At 56.6% G+C, this 25,393-nt stretch overlaps 1 protein-coding gene across 21 annotated transcripts in view; it reads left to right on the forward strand.

The window, feature by feature from the left end:
• The window catches only part of KSR1 (kinase suppressor of ras 1), a 141,570-nt gene that overhangs the window by 99,837 nt on the left and 16,340 nt on the right, over window positions 1–25,393 (forward strand). For 17 of the 21 annotated variants that reach the window (XR_004972877.1, XR_004972879.1, XR_004972876.1 and 14 more), the window contains 10 exons: window positions 6,716–6,863; window positions 11,284–11,755; window positions 13,400–13,404; window positions 16,287–16,347; window positions 17,134–17,217; window positions 18,659–18,720; window positions 18,901–19,007; window positions 20,095–20,263; window positions 22,376–22,417; window positions 24,984–25,038. Coding sequence is in view for 13 of the 21 variants with exons in the window: in XM_036340661.1 (XP_036196554.1) it covers window positions 6,716–6,863; window positions 11,284–11,755; window positions 13,400–13,404; window positions 16,287–16,347; window positions 17,134–17,217; window positions 18,659–18,720; window positions 18,901–19,007; window positions 20,095–20,263; window positions 22,376–22,417; window positions 24,984–25,038 (1,205 nt within the window). In the remaining 8 variants the exon portion in view is untranslated. Of the gene's footprint in view, window positions 1–3,730; window positions 3,859–6,715; window positions 6,864–11,283; window positions 11,756–13,399; window positions 13,405–16,286; window positions 16,348–17,133; window positions 17,218–18,658; window positions 18,721–18,900; window positions 19,008–20,094; window positions 20,264–22,375; window positions 22,418–24,983; window positions 25,039–25,393 lie in introns of those variants that run through there. The other 4 variants (XM_036340664.1, XM_036340653.1, XM_036340654.1 and 1 more) reach the window with 4 other exon arrangements.

The raw sequence follows: 25,393 nt of genomic DNA on the forward strand, positions 1-25,393 counted from the left end.
ACCAGACGCTGTATTGGCACAGAGCCACGCCCCGTCTGTTTACACACTGTCTGGCTGTTTGGTGCTCTCCTGGCAGAGCTGAGTAGTTGTGATAGAGACCATACGGCCCGCAGAGCTGAAAATACTCACTCTCTGCCTGTTCAGCAAACATTTCCTGCCAATTTCTGTCCTAGGTACCTCGGGTTTATAGGAGAAAGAACGGGGCCTGGGAGACAGCCACAGTCAGGCTCTCCCAGGGAGTAGGGCCAGGCCACTGGAGTGGTGGTGGTGGCTGTGGTGATGCCAGATGCTGCCAGATGCTAGAGGTTTGGTCTCAGGCAGAGGTGGGAAGCACCCATTTCCTCTCCGGGGCAGGAGGGGAGCTGAAGGGGCACCCAGCAGGCCAGCCGGAGGGATTGAGAAGGAATGTGGGGACTAGATCCCCTGAGAGGCCTCCAGCTGCTTTTAACCCCACAGCTGGAGCTCACCCCAGCTGCAAGAGGGTAGGGAAGGGTGTGGAGCCAAGAAAGCCAGATGTGACCTGTGGTGCCAGGGAGGCTCTGCTCTGGGAAAAAGAGCTCGCTTTATAGAGCAAAGAGGTGGGTACCAGCGCAGGCAGGGTCGGCTGGCTGGGACTATGCAGAAATGGCCATACCTCAGCCTCACCAATTGGGCTGTGTGGCCTTGAGCAAGTTACCTACCCTCTCTGATCTTTATCACCCATCGCAGGATGTTATGAAGATCGCATGTGGTGACCTCTTACCTTCGTCTAGCAGAGTGTCTGGCACCCAGGAAATGCATAATACGTGCTCATCATCCACCCTTTATTGGCCCCTTCTCGTCTCCCCTTTAACCTCACCCTCCACACCCCATCTCACCACCGCACCATCTTTCCGAGGCTCTCAAGCCCAGACATTCCAATACATGGGCCAAAGACAACTACTCCCTGGAGATTCCAGCGAGGCCCCCCACTCGGTGAGCCTCTATCTGCCTTGTGGGAGGGAGGGAGGCCCTGTTGTGCGGGAGAGGACGTCTGCGGGGACGGCTGTGCGCTTGGGCTAGGCTGGGGTCGAGTTGAAGGAGGTCAAGCCCCAGAGCGCAGCCCTGCCCTGGCCAGACCCGCCTTCCGAACTGGGCACTCTGAGACCCTTTCTGCCCTGGGTTATTTGGCCAGACTCAAGACCCAGCAGGCTGTCTGCCCCCATGGTCCCCACCCCAGAAATTCTGATTTGATTGGTTTGAGGTGGGGGCCTGGGCACCAGGATTTTTTAAAAGCCCCCCACCCCCAGGTCCCTCCAGGGTGCCACCAGGGCTGAGAGCCCCAGATCCGATCTAGGCAAACCCACAAACCCACTTGTTCTATAAATGATGAAGTCAACGCCCAGAGCGGAGCAGGGACTGCCCAGAGTCAAGGGGGTTCCAAGGACCAAACCTGACCCTCCCTTTGCTGGGCGGGCCCGCTGGGAGGCGGTGGAGAGGCCTCCAGGAAGCGGCTGCCTTCCCCTGGGAGGGGCTTTGCCTTGTTGCCAGGACTAGGATAGTGGGATAGTAAAGAGGCTGGCACAGACCCTGTCCAGAGGCAAAGCCAGTATCCCCAAGCTGTCTGCTCATCTCCATGGAAACCCCAGGCAGCTCACCTTCCCAGCCACTCCTGTGCCTCCCAGAATATCCAGCTATTATCCAAGTCTCACCAGCCCCAGGGGTAGGGAGCAGGAAGGAAGGGGCTCCCTTGCCAACTGGAGGCATGTGGGCTCCCAGCCTGAGATGCCATAGAAATCTCCCTGCTCTTCTCTCTGTCCTTTCCCAACCCCCCTTGGGCCTTGGCCTCGTAGGTGTGAGGGGTCCTATGTCACCATCTGCAGGGTTCTGGGGGTCCACCTCTGGGCTCTGCTGGGACCAGTTCCCAGGGAAGCATCTGTGGTGAAGGATCCTGGCCCTTTAATGACCACCTCCCCTCCCAGCCAGGGCAGCTAGAAGAGGCCTCTGTCCACCCTCCCCTCCACCGCACCCCACCCACCCCACCCCACCCCAGAAATCCAGGTTCTGCAAATGGACCTTGATTGCCAGCAGCACTGATGGGGGCAGTTCCTGACTTTACTGACCCATCCTGTGCTCTAGGACTAGAAAGCTAAACAGATGCACAGAGTTTGGGTTTGCCTCTTGGTCTTCCTTCCACCCGGCCTCCGCCTGATGCTGGCTTGAGCTACCATGTGGCCCATACACAGGCTTGGAAGCGCCCTGGCATTTCCACTGTCCACCTGACCGAGCACGGCGAGCGTGGATGGCTCTCTGTGTAAGCCGGTCAGGTTTCTAAGTATAGACCCAGGCAGCCCCGTGGCTGCTGGTAAGTCTCGGGATACCATTTGATACCCGCCTGGCCTGGCTCCAGCCACTGCCAGCTGCTGAGGGGAGGGGGCCGCCGTGTTTGGGCCAGCCCCCCCTCCCCCCCCTTCTATAGAGAGCAGAGCCAGCAGTTTAATGATCACAGGTGGGGAGGGTCCTCAGTGCCCAGCTGACCCTGCTCTCTAATCATTATGCATATAAGAAAGAATAACTGAATGCCGCCCACTGGGGAGTGTACGTGGTGTCTGGAGGAGATGGGCAGAGGCGCAGCCAGTGTCCTCGAACTCTTGCTCTGACCCATGTCCTCACTGCCCTGCTTCTGTGCTCCCTGCTCACCCCGGCTCACAGGAGCGAGGATAACTCCCGAATGGGCTGGGCAGCCATGCCCTCCCTTTTTGGTTTCTAGTTTGTATTTTCTTCTTTACACGGAAGCTGGGGTGGGGTGGCAGTGATTCTCCTCAAAACAATCGCCTCTTGGCCTTTGTCCCTTCCCCAGAACTGGGGGTAGGGCCCTGGGCTGTGGGACAGGTGGCATGTTCCCTGTGCCTGCAGGCAGATGTGCGGCTCTCCTGAGGCCTCGGAGACCTGAGAGGGTTTCAGAGCTGCTCTGCCTGCCAGGTTGTCAGCAGGCCTGTGAGTTCACCTTTAGAAGGTGGTTAAACTGATCCCCTAATTTGCTTCTGGCTGAGAAATTATCCGGAAAGTTTGTATGTGAGTTACTCTGGTCTGAAATAACTTCCTAACTCAGACTGGGCACTGTGGGTGGGCAAGTCACATCCGTGTGTGAGGTTTGGGGGTTCCGAGTTGCTGAGTGGCTTTGCTTGAGTCAGGATAGAGGGAGCTGGCCGGGCCACTCCAGGGCCTGCACGGCCATGGCCCAGCCTGGCTGTTGTTTAGCTTGCGGGCCCCTGGTTCCAGCATCCCTGCCTCATGCTCTCCCCTCTGGATTGAAATAACTCTGGTCCAAAGTCACTCAGAGGCTTTGGAAGGCTGGGCACTTGGTTTCTAAGATGGGTTGCCAGAGCCACGGTGGGTACCTTACTGAGAAGGCCTGGCTGCCCAGTGGTATGTTGCCAAGGACACTTGGCTGCTGGGCCACCAGTTCTCCCCGTTTGCCTGCAGAAATCAAGCTTTGAAATCCGCTGATCAGACATTCGGAAGGCGTCAGATTCTTCATGCAGGGTCTCCATGCGGGAGTCTGGGGGCGCCGTGGGACCATTGTTTGGTTGCACAAGTTTGCATTAGTTGCCACCATGTAACATTTTTATTTTAAAGTAAAAACTCAGATTTCTTGAAAACCAGAATATCTGGTGCCCTTCCCATAGCCTCCCCTCTTACCCCAGCACTGCCTGAGGGCAGAGGGTGGGTTTCTGATTAGCATCACCCTTGCTGCTGCTGGACTTCTTATTGTCCAGTAGAGGCTTGTTTCTAGGACATGTGTCTCCATCAAGAAACAGATCCAGGGGCCTCATCTCCTCGGATCTCACTTCCCAAGGCCTGGCCCCGAGGCTGCGTGTTTGAGACCCTGGCTGCCAGGTAACCCGCTGACTGGGGGATAGCTCACTGACTGCCTTCAGGTAGGAAGGGTGGTCCCTCTCCCCAGCCCAGCGATTCAGCCCTGGGGGAGAGACCAGGGATTGGAGAGTGGAAGGAGCAGTCAGAAACCACGGCCACAGTGGTGTGCTAAGCACTCTCATTTCACTGATGCAGAGTTCACACTCCAGGAAGCGACGCCCGTCCGGGAAGAGGCTGGGGCCACTCCAGTTTAAGTGGGACCCCCGGATTGGAATAATGGAAAGAGTTTGGGGGATGGCATCCCTGGGTTTCAGTTCTGGCCCTGTCATTTACTAAGTAGCCTTGCATGAGGTCTCTGAGCCTCAGTAAAATGGGCTTAATACCTCTCCTTGCTGAATTGTTTTGAACAGAGATAGTACTATACGAAGTACTGGGCCTATTGTACTGGCAAATAGTTTGTAATAACAAATGTAGTTATTATGTTGGAGAAACTGAAACTTGGTGTGGGTGGGGAAGAGAGGAATATAAAGAAAGAAAACCAGTCCTTTGCATTTTAGTTAGATTGGGGCTTGGGTTTCTGGGCTTGTTGGTGTCCATGTCATTGTCCCCTCCCGCCCCCCTCCTCTCCCTCACACACAGTCAGGCAGATACAGGAACCTCCTCTTGGAAACCTGCTGAGTCATCACCGCCTTGGGAAATGCAGGAGCCTCTGTGAGAACCAAGAGGGAGGACAGGACGCTCCAGGGAGAGGTGGAGGGTGGTGTCTGCACTTGTGGAAAGGTCACCAGCCATTTGTTTGTCCCCTGACAATACTGCCAACTTGCTTTTCATAGTAAAATGAGGGGAAAGATGTCACAACTGCATTTGCTAAAGCGCGTTACTGAGGGCAGTCAAGGAAAATACACCGATGAACAAAAGTTTCTGCCAGGGCTGTTATCTAATCAGCTCCCTCTCTGTGCTGTTCTTATCACTGTCTTGTGACGCTCTGGTTTTATCGTCAGAAGGATGTCTGACAACCACGGGTTTGTCCAACCCATGATGAGCTTCTTGGTGCTTTTACTTGTGTGTTTATTTCTAACTGTTGGGGTGCATCATCCTAAACAGCTACGAGATTCTTGTCCACAACCCTGGAGACTGAAGAATATACAGACAAGACAGAGGTGGGGAGGGGAACGGGGGGGGGGGGGAGCATGGCCAGACTTCAGGGGCCACATACGAAGCCCGGGGCACCATAAAACCCCAAACTGTTGCCCCAGTGACTCACAGCCAGTATCTTTATCAGGTTCAGTTTTGACACTTTGGGGTAGTCTGACGAGAGCATTACTCTTTTAAAGTAAAATTAGACACAGCTTGCTAAAATCAATGAAAACTGGCTTAGATTCTCAAGGATTGTGAGCTTCATATGAATCACTGGATGTGGGGTGTCTGCCGTTCTCTGTTATAGAAAATCTGGAAAATATAGAAAGGGGCCAAAGAAGAAGAAAACCCAGAACATCTTACCACTGGTCCTGCAACTCTGAGCTTTCTCTGTGCCCGGCCATATCGCATTGCAGTGCAAGGACGCGTTTTCATGGCAGTCACCCCACACGCCACCGAGGCCAGGGACCTGTGCCGTGGTTCTGTGTGTCTGCTCCAGGCTTGGTGTCACCTGTGACTCAAAGTGACCAGAACCAGAGGGGTTTCTTCCCCTTGATGAGGGGAAAGAGCACAGCTTTGAAGTCAGTTAGGCCTCGATTCAGATCATCCCTCTTTGTAGGAGTTTTCTGCTGCTGAGTCACAAATCACCACAAACCCAGTGGCTTGCAAGCCCCATTGATCAGCTTACAGTTCTGTAGGGGGGGACTGGCTGGAGGAGTCCAGGTGGGCTCTGCTAGCTCCCTGCTTAGCATCTCACCGCGCTTAAGCCCAGGCACCAGCCAGGCTGGCCTCTTACCTGGAAGCTTTGGGAAGAAGCCACGTCCAAGGGCATTCAGGTGGTTGGCAGAATCCAGTTCCTGGTGGCCAGATAGGTGTGAGGTGCCCCTTTCCTTGCTGGCCATTGGGGGACACGCTCCCCTAGAGGCCATCCACATTCCTTCTCATGTGGCCCCTCCATCTTCCAAGTCCACCTGGCGTCCTTTTCACACTTCAGTCTCTCACTCCCTCTCCGCTACCTTAACCTTTGGAAGGTTTTGACTGAGAATTAACTAAAGGGAGGTAGTGAGGGCCTGTATGCCTGTTGAGGGTTAATTTTTTTTTTTTAAATCCTCAACTGAGGATATGTTTTTATTTATTTTCGAGAGCGAGAGCTAGAGCAACATGGATGTGAGAGAGAAACATTGCCTCCAGTACCCGCCCCCACCAAGGATTGAACCTGCAACCTTTTAGTGTATGGGACGATGCTCCAATTAACTGAGCCACCCGGCCAGGGCGAGGGTCAATTCTTTTTAATCCTATCACCACGCCAGTTTTATGTGAAATCTTGTCTGATTCAGACACAGTGCAGCAGAATTGTAAAGGGCCGTCTTTATCTCAAGTACTGTCATTCTAGAAAGTTGTTGTGATTCATCATTTTTCTGGGCAGAGGAATGAAAAGAAACAAGAGGGGCAATGTGCCCTGATCCAAACTTTTCAGATTTTCCCCTTCCTTCCTTCCCTCCCACCCCCACCCCGAAGCTGAGGCCTCTCCACTTCAGCTGCCGTCTCTGGGAGGGTGGGGCTGGGGTGAGGGCTGGCTGCCTGAGACCTCAGACAAGTGGCGGCCTCGTGTTGGAGGCCTGCCCACCAGCAGCTGGCCCCTGCCACTCAGCGGGGAGGCCGGCGCTGGCCAGGGGGAGAGTGAAGACCAGACCCCCGGCGTGCTCACCGGCTCTCTGCTGTCCCTTCTGTGCTTCCTCAGGAGATCCTCCGAGAGCTCACACTGGATGCCCTGCTGGACATGAATGAGGCCAAGGTGAAGGAGACGCTGCGGCGCTGTGGGGCCAGTGCGGAGGAGTGCGGCCGCCTGCAGTACGCCCTCACCTGCCTGCGGAAGGTGACAGGCCTGGGTAGGTAGGGCCTGCCTCCCCAGCGCCAAGGCCAGCCCCAGGGGCTCCCTCTCCCTCCACCTTGGCTTAGACACCCGCCTGTTCTCCCCAGGCCTAGCCTGGTTCCCTGGGGGCCATGGCCATTGCTGAGTGGATGATGGGTGGAGCAGGTGTGGCCCAGGGGTCCTGGGGTCGCTTGGAAAGGCCAAGGCAGACATTCAGAAAGTGTGTGATGGACCTGACCTGGGACAGAGGCTCTCCCCAGGTCAGAGGCTCAGACCTGGCCAGTGCTAACACGGGAAGCTCTAGCCTTTGTTAGAAACCCCAGGCTGGCCTGCTGGGCGGGCCCTGTATGCTTTCCCCTCTTCGGAGAACACTTGTTGGGCTCTGTGATCCCGCCAGCACCTTCCTGCGTTCCAGCCCCCTCCCCACCCCAGTGCCCCCCAGCCCTCTCCCCACGTCTCTGGTCCCCTGTCCTCACTGGCTGGCTGGGCCGTGCGCTCAGAAGGCACACACCGAGGTGGGCTCAGCCTGAGCCAAGTGGGATTGGAGATATTATTCAGTGTGTCAGCCCTGGGCGTGTGCATGGCTGCCCCTGGCGAAGCGTGTAATCCTGGCATTAGCTGCATTCCCGGGGATCATTTGCTGGCTTTCTAATTCTTGCCTTGGAGACAACTTCAGACACCCTGACTGTTAATGCTCCCACTACCGACCACACAGATAAGGCTTTGAAATGAGCCTAATGAGTGGAATTAGGTGTGTTTTTTAATTATCTGAGCCACCTGTCGTATTTCTGGCTGCCTGAGGCTTAAGGGAAGCACTGAGATTTATATTCTGCTTGATTGTTTTATCAGAGGAGACTGGGCTTCATTTCTTCCCCGGCCCCATGACACCAAGCCCACCTCTGAACACAGAGCCTCTGCAGAGAGCTTACTCGATTCAGAAAACCTCGATGCTCCAGGCCTCCTGGCAGGTGCAGAGAATGAAATGACAGACACGGTCGAGGAGGAGACTGAGCCCAGAAAGGGGAGTCCAAGGACACACAGCACGTGGAGTCAGAGAGGGGATCTCAGCCTCAGTCTTTGGTGGTGGTTGGTTGGTTCCCACATTGTGGAAATTTGAAAGTACTTGCCACCTAAGCTGGAATCTTGGGGTGACTTGTCAGCCCTCCCTCTGTGGGCCTGAACTGTAAAGAACTGCGGAGAAGCCAGCTGTCAAGTTGCGGTGACCTGTGTGTGTTGGGAAGGCTGCGGATGCCAAGATAGGGAGATCGCTAACTTATTAAGCACTAATTTATTAAGCCAGGCACTTGACACGTATGTGGCAACACCCTTTTGAGCGGTGGCAGTAAGCTCCTCTAGCAGCTGGAGCATCGGACGCGCTGGGCGAGCTGTCTGCGTTCCACACCTGGCGCATAGCAGAGCTGCGCTTGGGACTCAGGCCTCTTCAACCTCAGGGTGCTTTTCCCACAATGCCCTGGGAGAGGCCCCTCGGGCGAGCGTCTTTAACGGTCCTCTCTCCTTCAATCTCAGCTTGTGGTGCCTCTACATCCCTGAAGGGGTCCTGGTTGCACCCCATCCAAATGGGTCTGCCCTGTGGTGGCCATACCTCAAGCGTATCTGCCGGATGGGGTGGGTACCCATGGTCACCCTGCCTCTCGGATCATGCAGGAAGAGTCTTCGTTGCACCCAGCGGGCTTGGTGAGAGCAGCCTCCTTGCAGCCTAGCTCAGCCACTTACATCCCACAGGACAGTGATGGCGAATCTATGACACACGTGTCAGAGGTGACAGGTTTTTGGTTGATTTTTCTTTGTTAAGTGGCATTTAAATATATAAAATAAATATCAAAAATATAAGTCTTTGTTTTACTATGGTTGCAAATATCAAAACATTTCAATATGTGACACGGCACCAGAGTTAAGTTAGGGTGTTTCAAAACGCTGACACGCCGAGCTCAAAAGGTTCGCCATCACTGCCATAGGAGCTGGGTCAGTTATTCAGCCCCACTGTGCGCAGTTTCCTCATCTGTAAAATGGAGGCAATAACAACACCTCTCTCATAGGGTTGTTGTGAGGATGAGATGAGTTACAGTCAAGCACTTAGAACAGAGCCTGCGACACACTCGGTGCTCTTTTCAGTATTAGGCTGTTGTCTGATGGGAAATGTCCAAGTCATTTCCCTGTGGTCTCTGGTGTTAAGAAAGGTGAGTGAGGAGGGTTCTCTGTGCCAGTGGCCTGTAAACAGGAATGTGGTGCCTGCTCTACTCCATAGCACAGCACCAGTCAGTCCCCAGGCTCTTGCTGCTAAGTGACTCTAGGGTCATTCCAAGAGCCACGGCCGATGGCCGGGTGGTGGCACACAAAGCAAGACCCCCTGTCCTCTCCGAGCTGGTGCAGAGCCCAGCAGTCAGTTTGGAGAATTTGGGGCTTGTTTCTTTGGTGGCAGACTTACCCATGGATTCGTCCTCTGACCAAGAAACATGTCCGTGCTGCCTATAGATTAGTGTAGAAGTTAAAGTGTAAGTAGTGGCTGCAGTTCCGAAGGGGCACAAGGAACCCTCAGACCAAGGGACTCATTCTGCCAAGTTGACTCGTGAAGAGAGGCACCATGCAGTGGAGTAGGAGGAAGGGCATTTGAGGAGGGGGGGGGGGAATGCACAAGAAACCCCAAGAACCGTAAAGGCTAATCTCTCTCCACCGTACCTGATAAATGGCTGTGTGGGCTAGGCTTGCCTGCCTCTGATGACAGAGGGCTCATTGCCTGCCACGGTGGAGCCATTGCAGGTTATTCAGGACTGATACCCTTGTGGGAGGAGGCCAGTGCTGTGGTCGGGACATGGGGCTCCGTTCCCATCCCATCACTTGCTTAGCTGTCCGACCTTAGCATTGCACGTGGCCTCCCTGCATCTCAGCGACCTCACGTGCTGAGAGGATCGGGGGAGCTGGGACAAAGCACAAAGTAGAAGGGTTCCAGGGTAGAAGTTCATTTTGTCTGGAGTCACAATCTACCTTCTGGTACATTCTACTCATTGATAAATAGGAGGAGGGAGGTATCTTCTCCTTCCCCACAACAGGGTGTCTAGATGGGGTCCTTGCTCCCTGCCCCCACCCCTTCAGTATCTGCGCATCTCCTATAAGGTTAAATCTAAAATCCCCAGCAGGTCATCCAGGGTCCCCCCTGAGCTGGTCCCAGGTGCACTGACCCTCCGCTTCATCTCTTACGTCTCCCTGGCTTGTCCTGACCTCTCAAGGCACGTGGAACTCTTAGTAGTGACCAGAAGGTGCTGTGTGCGCCTTACTTTTGCATGTGCTGTTCCCTCTGCATCCACCGCTTCCCTCATTGGCTCAGCCCAGGTGCCCCCTCTTCTGGGAAGCCCCCAACCCCCAGGCCATTCAGAGTCTTCCTCCTCTGTGCTCCCTGGGTCCCCATCCCTCTCCTGGTCAGCACACAACCATTGTGTTGAGTGTCTGTCACCCTCCTTGGACTCTCCAGGCTCAGCAGATGTCTTTTTTATGCCTTCATACCCGGCGTCCAGCATGTGCTTGAATGAATGGACAGACTGTGCCATTGAGTTGGAGCCCCGCAGAGCCTCGAGGTCTCAGTGGCCTCAGGCAGAGGTCACTGTGGGGGCAGCCCAAGGTCATTCACAGGCTTCTCTCATAAGCCAGCGGCTGTTGATCCCATTCTAGCTGGATCTCTTTTCTAGCAAATTTCCAGGGCAATTTGCTGTTCACGGGTTGGTACAGCCCCTTTTTCTGACATTTGCATTTTCTTAAAGTGGAATTATCTCTCTACATGCCCCAGCTTCTCTTCCCTAACTCTTCAAAGATCAGTCGCCACTTCCCTCTCTGAAGCCGCCCACTTTGGAGCTGGTTTGCTGGCTTGTTCCCCACAGACCTGCCAGCAGGAGCCCCGCACGAGCTAGTCCCCTCTGGGCCTCATATTCTCTCTGTAAAACAAGGACAGTAATGTCCATGGCGGGGGCCTCACGGTCCGTTAGAAAAGGAAGAAAAAGATGCCTGTCCATGAGAGGCCTCTACAAACCAGGGGAAGGCTGGTCCTGGAAGCCTTCCATTAAGGAGCTGTGCAGCCCTGCCAGCATGGCCCAGTGGTTTGAGCATCGACCTATGAACCAGGGGGTCACGGTTCGATTCCTGGTCAGGGTACATGCCCGGGTTGTGGGCTCCATCCCGGGGGGGGGGGGGGGGGGGCGCGTGCAAGAAGCAGCCGATCAATGATTCTCTCTCATCATTGATGTTTCTATCTCTCTCTCCCTCTCTATTCCTCTCTGAAATCAATAAAAATATATTTAAAAAAATTTTTTTTAATAAAAGGAGCTGTGCCATGTTGGGCAGGGTGTTTAACCTCTCTGGGCCCTAGCCACCTCACCTATACATTCCTCTAGCCCCAGCCTCCTATGACTCGACTTCTCGGCCCACAGGAAGGGAGCACAAAGAGGACTTGGGCTGGAGTTCGTTGGATGCCCGGCGGGAAAGTGGCTCAGGGCCTTCCACGGACACCCTCTCACCAGCCAGCCTGCCCTGGCCCCCAGGGAGCGCCCAGCTGGGCAGGATGGGCAGCAATGCCCAGGGTCCCCGCTCCGTCTCCGTGTCAGCTCTGCCCACCTCGGACTTTCCCACGCCTGGCCCCAGCGAGGGCCTCACGGACACCTGCATCCCCCTGCACGCCAGTGGCCGGCTGACCCCCCGTGCCCTGCACAGCTTCATCACCCCCCCAACCACGCCCCAGCTGCGACGGCACACCAAGCTGAAGCCGCCAAGGACGCCACCCCCTCCCAGCCGCAAGGTCTTCCAGCTGCTGCCCAGCTTCCCCACGCTCACCCGGAGCAAGTCCCATGAGTCTCAGCTGGGGAACCGCATTGACGAGGTCTCCCCAAGTACTTACTTGACGAGGTAAGGACTCCGGCCAGACAGTTGTTGACTTTGCAATCCGCTGAAAGTTTTGACTAAAGTTTTCTCATTCTAAAGGTAATATAGACTCCATTGGAAAAGGGCATAACATCAACTAATATATAAGTATGTACAGTGAAAGGTACCCCTGTCTCTCAGTCTACTCCCCAGGCTACCTGAACAGCTTGGGCTGAATCTTACTAGATTTCCTTGCAAGTGTGCACACACACACACACACACAAATGAAAGAATGCCATGTATCAGTCAGGATAGACTGGATTATGCTGCAGTGACAAATAACCCCCAGGTCCCTGGGTCTTCAAACAAAGATTTATTTCTTGCTCACGCTACCTGTCCATCATGGGTCGGCCCATTCCATGCCCCCGGCTGAATGTTCCACTGCGGTAGAGGAAGAAAGCAATTACACGCTCTTTCCTGAAAGTTCCACTCACCTCTCATGATCCTACCCAAACAAAGGAGCCAGGAAATGAAACTCCCACGTGCCCAGAAGAGAATGGAATATCTGGCTGAAAGCTCTAAGGACGATAAAAAACCATGCACTCTGTCCTATAACCTACTTTTTCAGCTTACCTTGATATCTTGAGAACTTCATGCCAGTATTCTTTTACTTTTTTAATATTTTTTAACCCATATTTTAAATAGGTAATAACAGTCACATGGTCCAAAATGCAAAAGCTTCGTAGCTCATTTAGTTTATTCATCTTTTTAGGGATGTATAGTATAAAGTGACCCCCTACCATGTCCTTTGTCACCCAGTTCCCCTTTCAGGAGCAACCAGGTTATTGGTTCTGTATATATTTGTATTTATCCAAATGCCTCTCACCTTTTTCTCATTTTTATGTCATTGTATAGTTTAACTCCTCCCCTCTTGGTGGACATTGAGTTCCTTGTCATTTTTGTTGTTTGTTATTACAAAAATTGCCTTTGTCAACATACCCTTGTGGGCAGGGTGAAGCAGGGCATCGCAGTGGGCAAAACCCAGGGTGTCTGCTGCTCATTTTCCCCACCAAGAGCATTAGGAGGGCTCTGGTCTCATCCTGGCTCCAGGCGGAGAACAGCCTCGGGCAGGTGCCACCTCTGCCTCAGGTCCCACCGGTGAGCTGGCCTCGAACCCTGGGTCTGAGTCTCTTCTCCACAGAGCCAGCAGAACTGGCGCTGGTACGGACATCAGGCCACTCAGGCCACCCGCTGCCCTCAGGGAGCCCCGAGGGCAGGCTGAGCGGCCTGGTTTCCCTAGCTCTCTCTAGCCCTCTGACAGCATTGCTCAGGGCATGTCCCCACCCGGCCCTGCTTGGAGGTCAGCTTTGTGCTCCACACTGTTCTCCCTGCCCTCCTGCCTGGGGAACTCTAATTACCGTGCTGGTGGCGGCGAGGCTCAGAGAAGCTGATGTATGAGAGTGCACAGATGTAGCTTTGTGCCCATGGGGGGCCCAGGAGGGCACCTCTAGTCCTTCCCATTGGGGCAAGTCCCCACATTCCCCAGCCGTCCTAGCCCCACACCCTAGGTGCTCAAAGTCCTCATCCAGCGCCTTGCCCCTCCCTCCCCGGGATGATGTTCTGGGGGACATGTGGAGCCAGCACGGTGCCCTAATCCTGCTTTCTCTCTCTCTTTTCTGTCTCCTCCAGGTTTGGTAAGAGTGATTCATTTTCGTCCCCTCCCTCTGCCACCGGCTCGCTGTCCCCATCGGGGTGGATGCCTCTGACCCTCTCTTAGTGCACCTGGCCCTTCCGTGGTCCAGAAGCAGAGGAGCTGGGAACTGCCTCAGGACATCACGCTAGGACAGGTGGCCCCCACGGGACGAGCTGGCCTCAGCCCAGCCAGCAGCCTCTCTGTGTCACTCACAGCCGGTGGGCAGTCCCCATGGCAGGCCCTCCCCAAAGGTGACCTCGGGCAGGGAGTGTTCACCTGCTGGGCTGCGGCCGGAACCCCGCCCTCCTGGGAGGAAGGTACTACCTGTCTGGCGTAGGCGGACAGCAGCCACCCGCCGACCCCAGCTGACATCTCAGGGCCCGGCTCTGCGGGACAGGGACATCCTTGGGGCAGGAAGGCGGGGCTCGCCTGTGAGTGAAGCCCTGAGGTTTGCCCTCAGGAGGCGAGGAGGAAGCCCGGGCAGCCTGATCTCCGCCCCTCCCTCCGCCTCCAGGTGGGAGCAGGCTCTTGCACGGGGCTCCGCTGTGGGCCTTCTGAGTGAGCACAGCGGGAAACAGCGAGCCCCTGGAGCTGCTTGTCGTTGTCCCAGTGGACGCAGATCCTCTCCCCGGAGCCAAGTAGCAGTTTACCTCTGTCCTGCCCTGAGCTGGCTAAGCGAGAGCTGAGGAGGGGATGTTGGGTACTGGCTTGGCTGAGATGGAGCTGGGCTGGTGCAGGACCACCAGGGAGGCTGCGCTTCCCCTCCCCAGGGCACAGGCGGGAGCTTGGGGCCTCACCAAGCCGGCGGCCCTGGGGCCCTCACCGAGCCGGCGGCCCTGGGGCAGTCTGGCCCTCGTGTCCTCCGGGGAGCTGTGTGATGCAGGGTCCGCACCCGTGAGGCCGCTTCTCCAGCTGCGGGAAGGCGGGATGAGGCCTGCAGGGCCGGCATTTCGTCTCGTGAGGGGCAGGCGATGCCTGGCACACGTGCCCTCTCTCCTCCCCGTAACCCCTGCCCGTGGCAGACATTGCAAATCAGTCACAGTCTTCACTCAGAGATTGATGATTGAAATCTCGCTTTCCCACCGTCTGTTTCTCTTAGGCCGACAGCCTAACCCCTTTTATTTTATTTATGTATTAAATATATTTTTATTGATTTCAGAGAGGAAGGGAGAGGGTTTCAGAGAGGAAGGGAGAGGGAGAGAGATAGAAATGTTAACGATGAGAGAGAATCATTAATTGGCTGCCTCCTACACAACCCACACTGGGGATCGAGCCCGCGGTCCAGGCATGCGCCTTGACCGGGAATCGAACTGTGACCTCCTGGTTCATAGGTTGACGCTCAACCACTGAACCACACTGGCCGGGCAACCAAACCCCTTTTAGACCATGTGCTTTAATGGCATGGCTGCTGTTGCCTGGGGTGAACCCCAGGAGGGAGTTGGGAAGAGTCAGCGTGTGGCAGACATGCTGGCGAGAGCTGCAGGGGTGCAGCGTGGGTCCTGCATCACCGGGGCAGCACAGGGCCTTCGGTCCCTGTGTGGGAGGACTCAGCACTCCAGCATGCCCTCTCTTTCTGGTTGGGTTTGTGGGACTTGGCCTTAAGTGAACCAATACTTAATGAGCACCAGCTGTGTGCCAGGCCAGCTCTCAGGCACCCGGGAGGTGCAGTGGCCTTCGGGGGGGTGAGGGGGTGCAGGGCTGCTGACTCGGAGGACCCGGCATGGCCCCAGATCCTTAAAGCACCATGTTCCTGACCTTTCTGGGTCCCAGGTGTCTGATCATTGGATGAAAGTCTAGGACAGTGGTTCTCAACCTTCCTAACCCCGCGACCCTTTAATACAGTTCCTCATGTTGTGGTGACCCCCAATTTCATTGTTACAAATTGAACATAATTAAAGCATAGTGATTAATCACAAAAACAATATGTAATTATCTATGTGTTTTCCCAAGGTCTTAGGCGACCCCTGTGAAAGGGTCATTCAACCCCCAAAGGGGTCGCGACCCACAGGTTGAGAACCGCTGGTCTAGAACCTCTTTCCAGAGGGTTCCCAGACCCACCCAGGGGTTCAGTTGAGAACCTATTCCAGGAGGAGCAAGGCCTTGCGGAGCTGGGAAGGAGGGGGTGGGGAGCAGGGGCCCACGTGTGGAGGAGGGGAGGGAGGGAGGAGGGGAGGAGGGAGCTTGTCGTGTGTGTAGGCTGCCCCTGGACGGGGGGATCGCTTCCAGCTGATCCTCCACTGCCAGCCTGTGATGCTCAGGCACTGGGGCTGCCTGTTCTTCTGGGGAAGCCAGGCTTAGGAGGAGAGCCCAGGTGCCCTCTAGGGGGACAGGCAGAAAGAGCACCCCGCAGCCCGTGGCCTGAGACTTCCCCAAAGACCCAGACTGATACCAGGTGAGGCCAGGCCCCGTGGGAGCTCTCAGCAAGACTAGGGAGGTGCTGCTGCACAGCTCACCAGCCCCCAGCCCTCTGCCAAGGGTCAGGCAGCGTCCACCACTTAACAAGAAGTGACCAGAACGCAGCCCTTGCCAACTGGTGACCTGGGGGTGCATCCATGAGACAGTGCAAGAGGTGGGGGTGTGGAGGCCTCTGCCCTCACACACTCTGCCTTCTGCCTCTCACGCCCGCCTTCCCCCGAAGCCAGAACCGTACAGGCCGGGCAGTAATGTTCGTTAGAGAAGCCGGCCATGTGTGAGGGTGACCACGCCGCCCCTGGCTAGCCTGTCCTGTCCCTGTTTTGATGGATGCCGGTTCAGGGACGTTTCTCTGCCACTCAATACGTTTCCGTGCCCATCTAGCTTGCGATCTCTGACATAGAAGGTCACGGGCGTGGGCCCTCCCTGCAGGGCTTCCTCTGCCCGCCTGACCTCCCTCTTCCCCTGCAGATCTCCCCCACGGCTCCCCACAGATGGTACGGAGGGACATCGGGCTCTCGGTGACGCACAGGTAGGCCCCGCCCGGCAGGGACTCAGCTGGATGGGGACCCGCACGAGCCGGGTCACAGTTCAGCGTAGGGGGTCTGTCCTGACCCCTGTTTCTCAGGGCTCTTTGCCTCTGCTCTGTCTCCATCACCTCCTTGGGTCTCTTCCCAGTCTGCTGAGGGCAAACACAGGTCCCAGGAGAAGCAGGGTCACAGTCTTGGGGAGGAGGAGCCAAGAGCTTCTTCTGAGTCCCACTTGATATCGTGCGGCTCTTACAACCGTCCACACACCAGCGCCCCGTTGGGCTCGTTGATGCTCCAGACTCTGGGCCGCACCCCTGAGGCCAAGGCCTGGCGTCTGGGCCTCCAACAACTTCCAGGGCTGGCACTCGTGTGTTGGGGAGGGCTGATGCGCCGCGGGAGCCTTGTCCGTCCATCATGTGACACCAGTAGGAGTATCTGCTGGATCGGGTCCTAAGGCGGACGGATTGCTGGCTCAGAGGGTCTGCACACTGATCCTTCGGGTTGCTTTTGCCAAGTTGCCTGGCAAAGAGCTGGCACCCATGGCCACACCAGCATTGGGGTTTTGACAATGATGACTTCGTGGCTGGACAGTCTGAATGGGGGAAGAGGGGGAGGCGTGGGCAGGAGACAGTGGCCCCTGGGTGTCCCAAACTCCCAGGGAGAGGGTGCCTGGGGCTCTGGGTGGGAACCAAGTCTCCTGATTTCCCTGGGCTGTTCGGGGACCCTTGTCTATCCAGGCCCTGCTCTCCCGGCCCCTGAGAGCACTTCTGTGTGTCCACCCGCTGCAGGTTCTCCACCAAGTCCTGGCTGTCGCAGGTCTGCCACGTGTGCCAGAAGAGCATGATGTTTGGAGTGAAGTGCAAGCATTGCAGGTGATGGGTGAGGGTGGCCGGGGTGGGAGAGGGGAGCCAGCTTCATACTTGTTGTTTAGTCACAGTCCCACGCCTGGATTACTGACGTTAGGTCAAGTCAGAGTTCAAAGGGTTCCCCTCAACCTACGATTCATGATCCCATTCAGCACACCCAGGAGTGAGCAGCCCTCTGCAGGGAGAGGAAGGGAGCATCAAGCAGGGCACTCCCAGAGAAGGGACCATTTGAGGTGGGCTTTGAAGGATGTGCAGAAGTTTGCCAGGTGGACAAGGAGGAGTTCTGAAATTAGCCTCACATTTTAGCACACAAGGATAGCAAACGGGGGCAGGCTATGATAAGAACAGCGATGGCTTGTGGTACTTCCACAAGGAAAGAATGCAGATTCTGTACAAGCCCAACTTTCTTTTTTCAGACCATTGTGGTCCCTGGTAGGAGAGAAGGACAAGGATAGGGAACAGTGTGGTGTGAGCAGGGTCTGTCCCCTGCTTCCTGGCCTCCCTCACCCCACAGAGGGTGGCCCCTGGCATCCCTGCTCCCACCCACTCTGCCCCTGCATTGCTGTGTGACATGGGGCCAGCTGCTTGCCCTTTCTGGGCCCCATTTTTGTCATTGATGCATCTAGGAAGAGGATTCCAGGTCTCTGTCCATCAGGACGGCTCTAAGACTCTGAGCCAGTCGGAGTGAAAAAGGCATGTGGGTTCCCATGAGCCTGTAGGTGACAGGCCTCGTCCGTGTCAGTTGGATAAATCCAACTGTTTTCCTGGCGGGCGGCTCTCCTGACCACCGAGGAGATGCCAGAACTAGGTCTGTGGTGGCTCCCAGCCAATTGGCTTTAAATCGGGGGCCTCGGCTCCTTTCAAGTGCTGCCTTTCACGTGGGGAGGGCGACTCCTGAGCCCAGCGCTGCAACTGCAGGGTGAGGTTGGCAGGCCCATCGGTCAGTGAGAGCCCCCAGACGGTCAGTGAGAGCCCCCAGACGGTCAGTGAGAGCCCCCAGACGCAGGGCAGCAGGCAGGCCCGGAACAGGACCCCGCCCTCTCCACGTCGGGCCGCCCTGCTGACCCTCCGACCACGTGGTCCATGCTGGAATGTGGTGGGAGGGGCTGCCCCGCATCCCTGGGGCATCCTTGGTGGGGCAGACATTCTCTGGAAAAGAGAAGCAGATGTGGGACCCACCGAGACAGTGCAGATGGGTATAGTCAAACCTTCCGAGCTCTAGGCCTGACAGACAGCAGCAGGAATGTGGTCACGCTCAGCAGAGAGTAGCCGCCAGGACTGTCCACACCAGTTCTACGTTTCCGAGCTCATGTCTGTTGAGGAATTTGTGGGAATTGGGGCATCCAGGGTGAGGTGCACGGGGAGGCCAGGCAGTGCCTCTGCGCCCCCGTCCGTGCCCAGGGAGGCCGTGTGGCCGTCCACGCACTGACCCCGCCTCCTTCACCAGGTTGAAGTGTCATAACAAGTGCACCAAGGAAGCCCCCGCCTGCCGGATATCCTTCCTTCCAAGTGAGTGCTGCGCCCTCCTCTCCCCTCCCCTCCCCTCCCCTCCACTCCCCTCCCTCCCTTCCTCTCCCCTCCTCTCCCCTCCTCTCCCCTCCTCTCCTCTCCTCTCCTCTGCCTCTGGGGCGAGTCTCTCTCTCGCTCGCTCGCTCAGTCTGTTCCCTGCTGATGGTTTCCCCTCTCCAGTAGCTCGGATTCGGAGGACGGAATCTGTCCCTTCGGACATCAACAACCCGGTGGACAGGGCAGCCGAGCCCCATTTCGGAACCCTCCCCAAGGCACTGACAAAGAAGGTACGTTGGACGGTGGCCTGGGGGGTCTGTTGCTTCTGCCAGGACAGCCCCCCACCCAGATTCCTCTCTGTGAAGCCCCCGGATGCGGGGTCCAGCAGGACAGTGCAGCCCACATCTGGGGCCAGAGGGGGCCCTATCTTTAACCATGTAGCAAACTTCCCATTTACTAGTATAGTTGCATGCCCGTAACCCGTGCCCTGCCCCAACTCGCCCTTTTGGAGCTGATATTTATTTCACTGCCTGTGAGTCAGGAACTTTTCCAGTGGTGTTTCCTTTGACCCTCATGCTGACATCACCTCCATTTTAAAGACGAGGAAACTGAGCACTGGGGCCCCTGTGAGTGAGAGACAGGCCCAGCCGCTGAGCCCGGCAAATGGGACTTCAGAAGTAACCCATGCAAGTGCATTTCTTCCATGGCCTGTAGCCGGGCTTCTCGCCTAATGCACAGACAGACGCCCTGCAGCTAGACAGATTCTCGAAGGCCCGTGTCCCCCACGATGATCCCCAGGCCTGTCTGGGGCCCCCGTGCACAGGGGTGCGTGGTGTCTGTGAGGCACCCATGCTGATGGCTTCTGCAGCCACCCCCATCCTGGTGACCTCGGAGTGGGTCGCCTCCCCCAGGCGGCTATGGGTGTGGCTGTGTGTTTCAAGTATGTTGTGTCCCAGCCCCAGACCAGGGCTTAGCATGTACTTGCCTCTCTGCTGAGGGACCAGGGGACCGGCTGCCCCTGGCTGTGTCCGGCCTTTGGTTTGGGCCAGCCTGGGTGGAGGTTTGGGCAGAGGGCACTGAGGCAGGTGGCGGGGCCAGTTAACAACGGGGACGCGGAGGATGCTGCCTGGAGGGCTGCTCCACCTGGTGTCTCTGGGGCCCGCTTGTGTCTTCTCTCCTGCCTCTCTGCCTGGCATTGAGGTAAAGATGTCAGTGTACCATCCTTCCTTCAAATATTAGACCGGAAAACGTCAGGATACCCTGGGCTGACCTCTTCGCTTTTACCCGGGGAAGGGAGGGTCCCGGCAAGGGGTGCGGGAGGCAGCCGGGCAGGGCAGTGACAGTCCCTACCCACTTCCTGTGTCTCTGGTCCTGCAGGAGCACCCTCCAACCATGAACCACCTGGACTCCAGCAGCAACCCGTCCTCCACCACATCCTCCACGCCCTCCTCGCCGGCTCCCTTCCCAACATCGTCCAACCCATCCAGTGCCACCACGCCCCCCAACCCCTCGCCCAGCCAGCGGGACAGCAGGTTCAACTTCCCAGGTACCACACCGCCGGGCTTTTGGGGGGCTCTTAGGGATGGGGTCACATGCACCTTCTCAGCACACCCCAGCAGGCTCAGGGTCAAACACTGCAGCCACTGAGAGCACTTGCGGGGAGCCAGGCACTGTGCCCAGCTCAATTGCATTACCGTATTTAAACTTGATAACAGCCCTGAAGGAGATGCTGTTATTTTACCCATTTTACAGATGGGAACACTGAGGTTCAGAGAAAGGAAGTGACTTGCCCTGAGTTGTACAGTATGTAAGCAGTAGAGCAAGATCAAAGCCAAGTCTGTCTGACATGAAGCCTGTGTTCTTGACAGAACCCCCATGCTACCCTCCTGCACATACCTGGCTTCTACTGGACTTGCTCACTGGCTCAGGGCTTCTGAGCTCCCAGGGAGCCAGGGCGGGTCCAGAAGGCCTGGGAGAGGGGATCCGGCCTCTGTCACTTACCTGCTCTGAGATCTGAACCAGCTACCTAAACAGAAGTGTTGGTTCCCGTTTCCATAAAACTAGAGACCCCGTAGAGTTGGAATTAGGTTGTCCCCCAGGTGTAGTTGACGACACTGAGTCCCACAGGGCCGACCTGACCAGAGCCGGGCTGACTCTACCACAGCCCAGGCTGCCGTGCGGTCTGTAGGGACAGGACCCCTTCCTCTTGGCCAGGCCTGGGGTGTGCTGCCTCCCCAGGGAGAGGAGCGGAGCCCACGTGTCCATTTGAGGACTGAGCCCCGGCCTTGGCCTCCCCGGCAGCTCCTAGCAGGAGGTCTTGGCCTTCGGTGTATTCAGTTGGCAGCCTGGAGGAAGGAGGGGCGCTGGGATGCTCCAGCTTTCTCCCGGCCGAGCCACAGGCCCACTGCCAGCTTCAGCCCGTGGAGCCCAAGGCAGGTCCCACCTGTCACTCCAGGCCCAGGAGGACAGACGTACAGCTCTCCCTGTGCCAAGGGACCCAGCTGGGCCGCCCACAGCCAGCAGGAGGCCTGGCACCCTCTCTGGGGCCATCTCAGCAGGGTTCTAGGGACTTCTTCAGGGGATGGGGAGAGACTGCCTTTGTAGGAATCTTTTTTCTCTTTTGCTGTCCCTTCTCCTTAATCCGCACGTGGCTGGGTATCTTCTGACACGAATGCATCGTCATGACCCTACCTGTCCCCACCCCCGCCATTGAGCGATGGCCTATTTGATTAACCTCCTCTCCCATTCTGCTTTGTCATTAATATGCTCTGAAACTGGGCCTTTGGCTAAACCTCCTGGTTTGGATTTTTCTAAAAGAAAGGGTCTGTTTGAAAAACAGCAGCCACAGAGAGAACGCTTTGTGTGACGTCAGCCAGCGTCTCGGCTTTCCCCGATGCCCCGCGCCGGGCCCACATTGTCCGCTGCACAGAGCCCTCACTCTCTCCGGGACCTGTTAGCTCTCTGGTCACCGCAGTGTCCGGGCCGGGCTGGTCGGGGGTGTTCATCTTGGAGAGAAACCCCTGCCGTCCACCACCCTGCCGTGCAGGAGCCTGTCAGCTTATCTTCAAGGATAAACCTGGGGAAAGGTTATTCCTACCCCGTCGTGCAGTACAACTGGAGCGGCTAACAAACTTCCCCAGGTCCCAGAGCCTTGTAAATGGCAGAGCTGGGGGTAGAGGCGTGCAGTCTGAGTTCAGCTCCCCAGCGAGCCCCCTTCAGTTTTCCGTAAGAGAGGATGTTCTTCCCTGGAAGGTGCAGTCGAGTCTCAGAACCCTCAGCACCACCGTCAAATGTTTTCAGAATCGTTACTCTCCCCGCTGATTTTACCCTCCTGGGCCCATGCACGTTTCACAGAGAAGCAGGCCTGAGAGGGGAACGAAATGAGCCAGGGCTCTGCAGCAGGGTGGCCGTGGAGGCTAGGTCGCTGAACCCCCGTCCTCAGGGCAAGCCCCTTCACTCCTGGGGCTCCTGCCAACACCCGCTCTCTCCCAGCTTCTTTCCTCCTTCCTGCATGGATCACCCTGTCCTGGCCAGGCCCACCGGGGGCATGCCTGCCCCAGCCCGATAACCAGCCTGCCCTCCAAGCCCACACCTGTGCCCCCTCCCCTTCGCTTCATTTGCTGTTCTGTGTGTGACTCACCTCCTCTTCTGTTTAAAGCTGCCTACTTCATTCATCATAGACAGCAGTTTATCTTTCCAGGTGAGTCCTCTGCATGGTCCCACTAACTGTCCTCTGCTGTGACCCCTCTGCCCGGCCCACCTGGGCGCCTCGCCCTCGGCACCTTGGAGGTGCTTGAGTCTCAGACCCGTCTGTTTTGAGAGCTGCCTGGCTGTTGAGGCTGGAAAGGGGGGCAGGGTGAGTAGTAGCCTTCACAGGGGCAGTGCCTTGCTGGCAGGGACCGTGGCATCCATCCTGTCCAGCCCCTTGGACAGAAACTACAGGCAACTTGTCCAGGGTCACATGCCAGGAGGTGGCAGGAACTCCTTTTGCATAATGGGGGGGGAGGGGACTTTTTTTTATGCCTTCTGCACCTCTGTCATGGTATGCTCCTCCGCACACTGACCAGGAAACTGCTTATCTCACAGAAGCCAAAGCCAATTTGGGAAGGTCCACAGGCTTCTCTTACTCAGTGGGCTTCACCTTGCAGAGCCTTGTCGCATGGCGCCATCTGCTGGCCACTTATTGGAAAAGCCTCCTCAATGAAAGAAAACTTTCAATAAGACAATCATTTATTGATTCCCTTCCACAAAATTGTTTTGCGCACCTATTGTGTGCCAGTCTTTGCATTTGACCATACTCCTGCCCCTAAGGCATTTATCCGGTCAGTCCTTATTTCTCTAGCTGAAGCTGACAAGCACCATTATAAGTAATCTGCCACTTTAAATCTTAATTTAGCCATGTGAAGGTGAAGTTTTAGACAAAGACTGTAGCTAATTGTTTTTTTCCTAGTTTAAAAGGGTCTGTGCTGAAGTCATGGCAGTTTGGTTATTCCAGGCTCTTCTATTAGGGGAGTGGCTTGGAGCATTTGTCAGTTCTAGAGGATCATCCATAGGGTCCTACAGGCGCGCAGGCTGGCTGGGTCAGCGGCAGGCTCCCCGAGCTGCCTCTGTGGTTTCATACCAGTTGTTGCTGTGGTTTCCCTCAGGAGCCTGCTGGCTCTAGGATGGCGTACAGGGCAGTGCCTGAAAGCACTGGGAAAACATGCCTCTACTTCCAGAAGATACATTTTGCTCTGCAGATGTGCTGTGGAAGGGAAGGAAACTATTTCTATTAAAACAAACATGGACACATTTTGGAGCAGAATGCAAAGTTTAAGGCAAAGTATGAGGCTTCAGAGACGTTTTGCCCTCCCACCGGAGTGCTGCTTCTCCCTGAAGCCCCCACACCACACACGTTTTTCTTCCGTGGGAGCATTTGAGCGGTGTTGGATGGGAGAAGTGTCAGGCCTCCCTGGCAGCCTACGGACACGATACAGCGGCGCTTGGAGGAGGCCTTAGCAGCAGCTGCCCGGGCCTGGGATCTCCCAGAGACCGTGCACTGGACGTTGGGCACACGCGTGCGTTTCCTTGATAAGAAGGCCCGCGGCTGCTATCAGATTCTTTACATCTGCGAGCTTCCAGAGAGGCTGAGAACCTGTGGTTCAGAGGGCCTTCCGGGTGGCCTAGGACAGTGGTCGGCAAACTGTGGCTTGCGAGCCACATGCGGCTCTTTGGCCCCTTGAGTGTGGCTCTTCCACAAAATACCGACTTCTGCGCATGGGCCACGAAGTTTCAACTGCACTGTACGTGCGCACCCGCACGTGGTATTTTGTGGGAGAGCCACACTCAAGGGTCCAAAGAGCCGCATGTGGCTCGCGAGCCGCAGTTTGCCGACCACTGGCCTAGGAGAAAGCCCTGGCGTGAGGTCGAGGGAAGTTTGATGGCTGATGGGGAGCTCTTTGTCCTAGCAGACAGGGAGAGGCGCGATTAGCCTAAGCTGCCACTAACTCCAGTCTATCCCCTTTTGCTGATAAAAGAGGAGGGAGCGAGGGGCCAGCCAGCCCCGGGGCTGCCAGTCTCCCGGTGTGCATTGGTGAGAACAGAAGGAGGCAGGCAGCAGCAGGAGCAGCTATGGAGCCTTGGCCTTATGTAACACACTGGTTCCGCCCTGGGTGACCATCTCTCAGGTGTCCCTGTGCAGCTTCCGTGCCAAAACTGGGAAAGCCCCAGACTCAGGGGGCGGCCCCACCTGGCCTGTGGGCTGTGTGTTTCTTCCCCTCCCCTGCGAGCTGTCTGCTAGCGGACCAAACCTGGAGGCCGAGGGGGCGGGGCTCCAGCTCCCGCCAGAAATTTCCAGCCCCGGTGCCAGGCACCAGGTGTCCCTCACGAGCCACCTGTGCGTCCTCCTTCCGCCTCCGCTGGCCACCAGCCCCGGCCTCCAAGCAGAGCAGGAGGGCCTGGCCCACGTCCAGTAAACAGTAGCCCAGGTTGCTTCCACCACTTGCTGGTATGAGGCGGTTTGACCACAGGGGAATGGCGTTCACTGAGACTTCATCCTCCTCGCCCACCTGGGGCCCCTCTGGGACAAACCAAGTGCTGTAGAGGCTGCGTTCAGGTTCCATTTCAGGAAAACCACAAGGTGGCCCCGTGGGAAGGGCTGGAAACACGTGTATAGCCCTGTGAGGGGCGGCTGGGGGAGAGCCCACTTCCCTGCGTGTAAGCGCTGTGTCTTTCATGGTGGTGGGAAGGCGGTCTCACGCTTCGTATTTGCTTTTTGTTTCCTCCAGACATTTCCGCGTTTCCACCGGCAGCCCCGTTCCCCGATGCAGCGGACAGTACCCGGTAGGCATTCCGTGCTGTGTCCCCTCTCTCCTCCATGGGGACTTGTGGCAGCTGGATCCACATCTCTGACCGTCTCCCCCCACCCTGTGAACCTCTGACCTCCCACTTTGCATAAGGCCCTGCACCTGGGCCAGCCAGATGGCAAACGGCTTGGGCTAAGGCACCCTCTAGGCCCCTGAGCTCAGCCAGAGGGTTTTATTAGCCCCTTATCGGTGCAGTCAACATTGGGTGGGGCGGTAAACCTGACCCAGGAGGAGGGGGCAAAGGGTACTCAGAGTTATAGAAACTACTAGAAATAGCTCCTGCTCATGCAGCCCTAGCTCAGTGTCAGGCCACGCTGAGCACCTGACTCAGG

The sequence above is a fragment of the Myotis myotis genome, unplaced genomic scaffold, assembly GCF_014108235.1.
Source record: "Myotis myotis isolate mMyoMyo1 unplaced genomic scaffold, mMyoMyo1.p scaffold_m19_p_17, whole genome shotgun sequence".
Classification (NCBI taxonomy): domain Eukaryota; kingdom Metazoa; phylum Chordata; class Mammalia; order Chiroptera; family Vespertilionidae; genus Myotis; species Myotis myotis.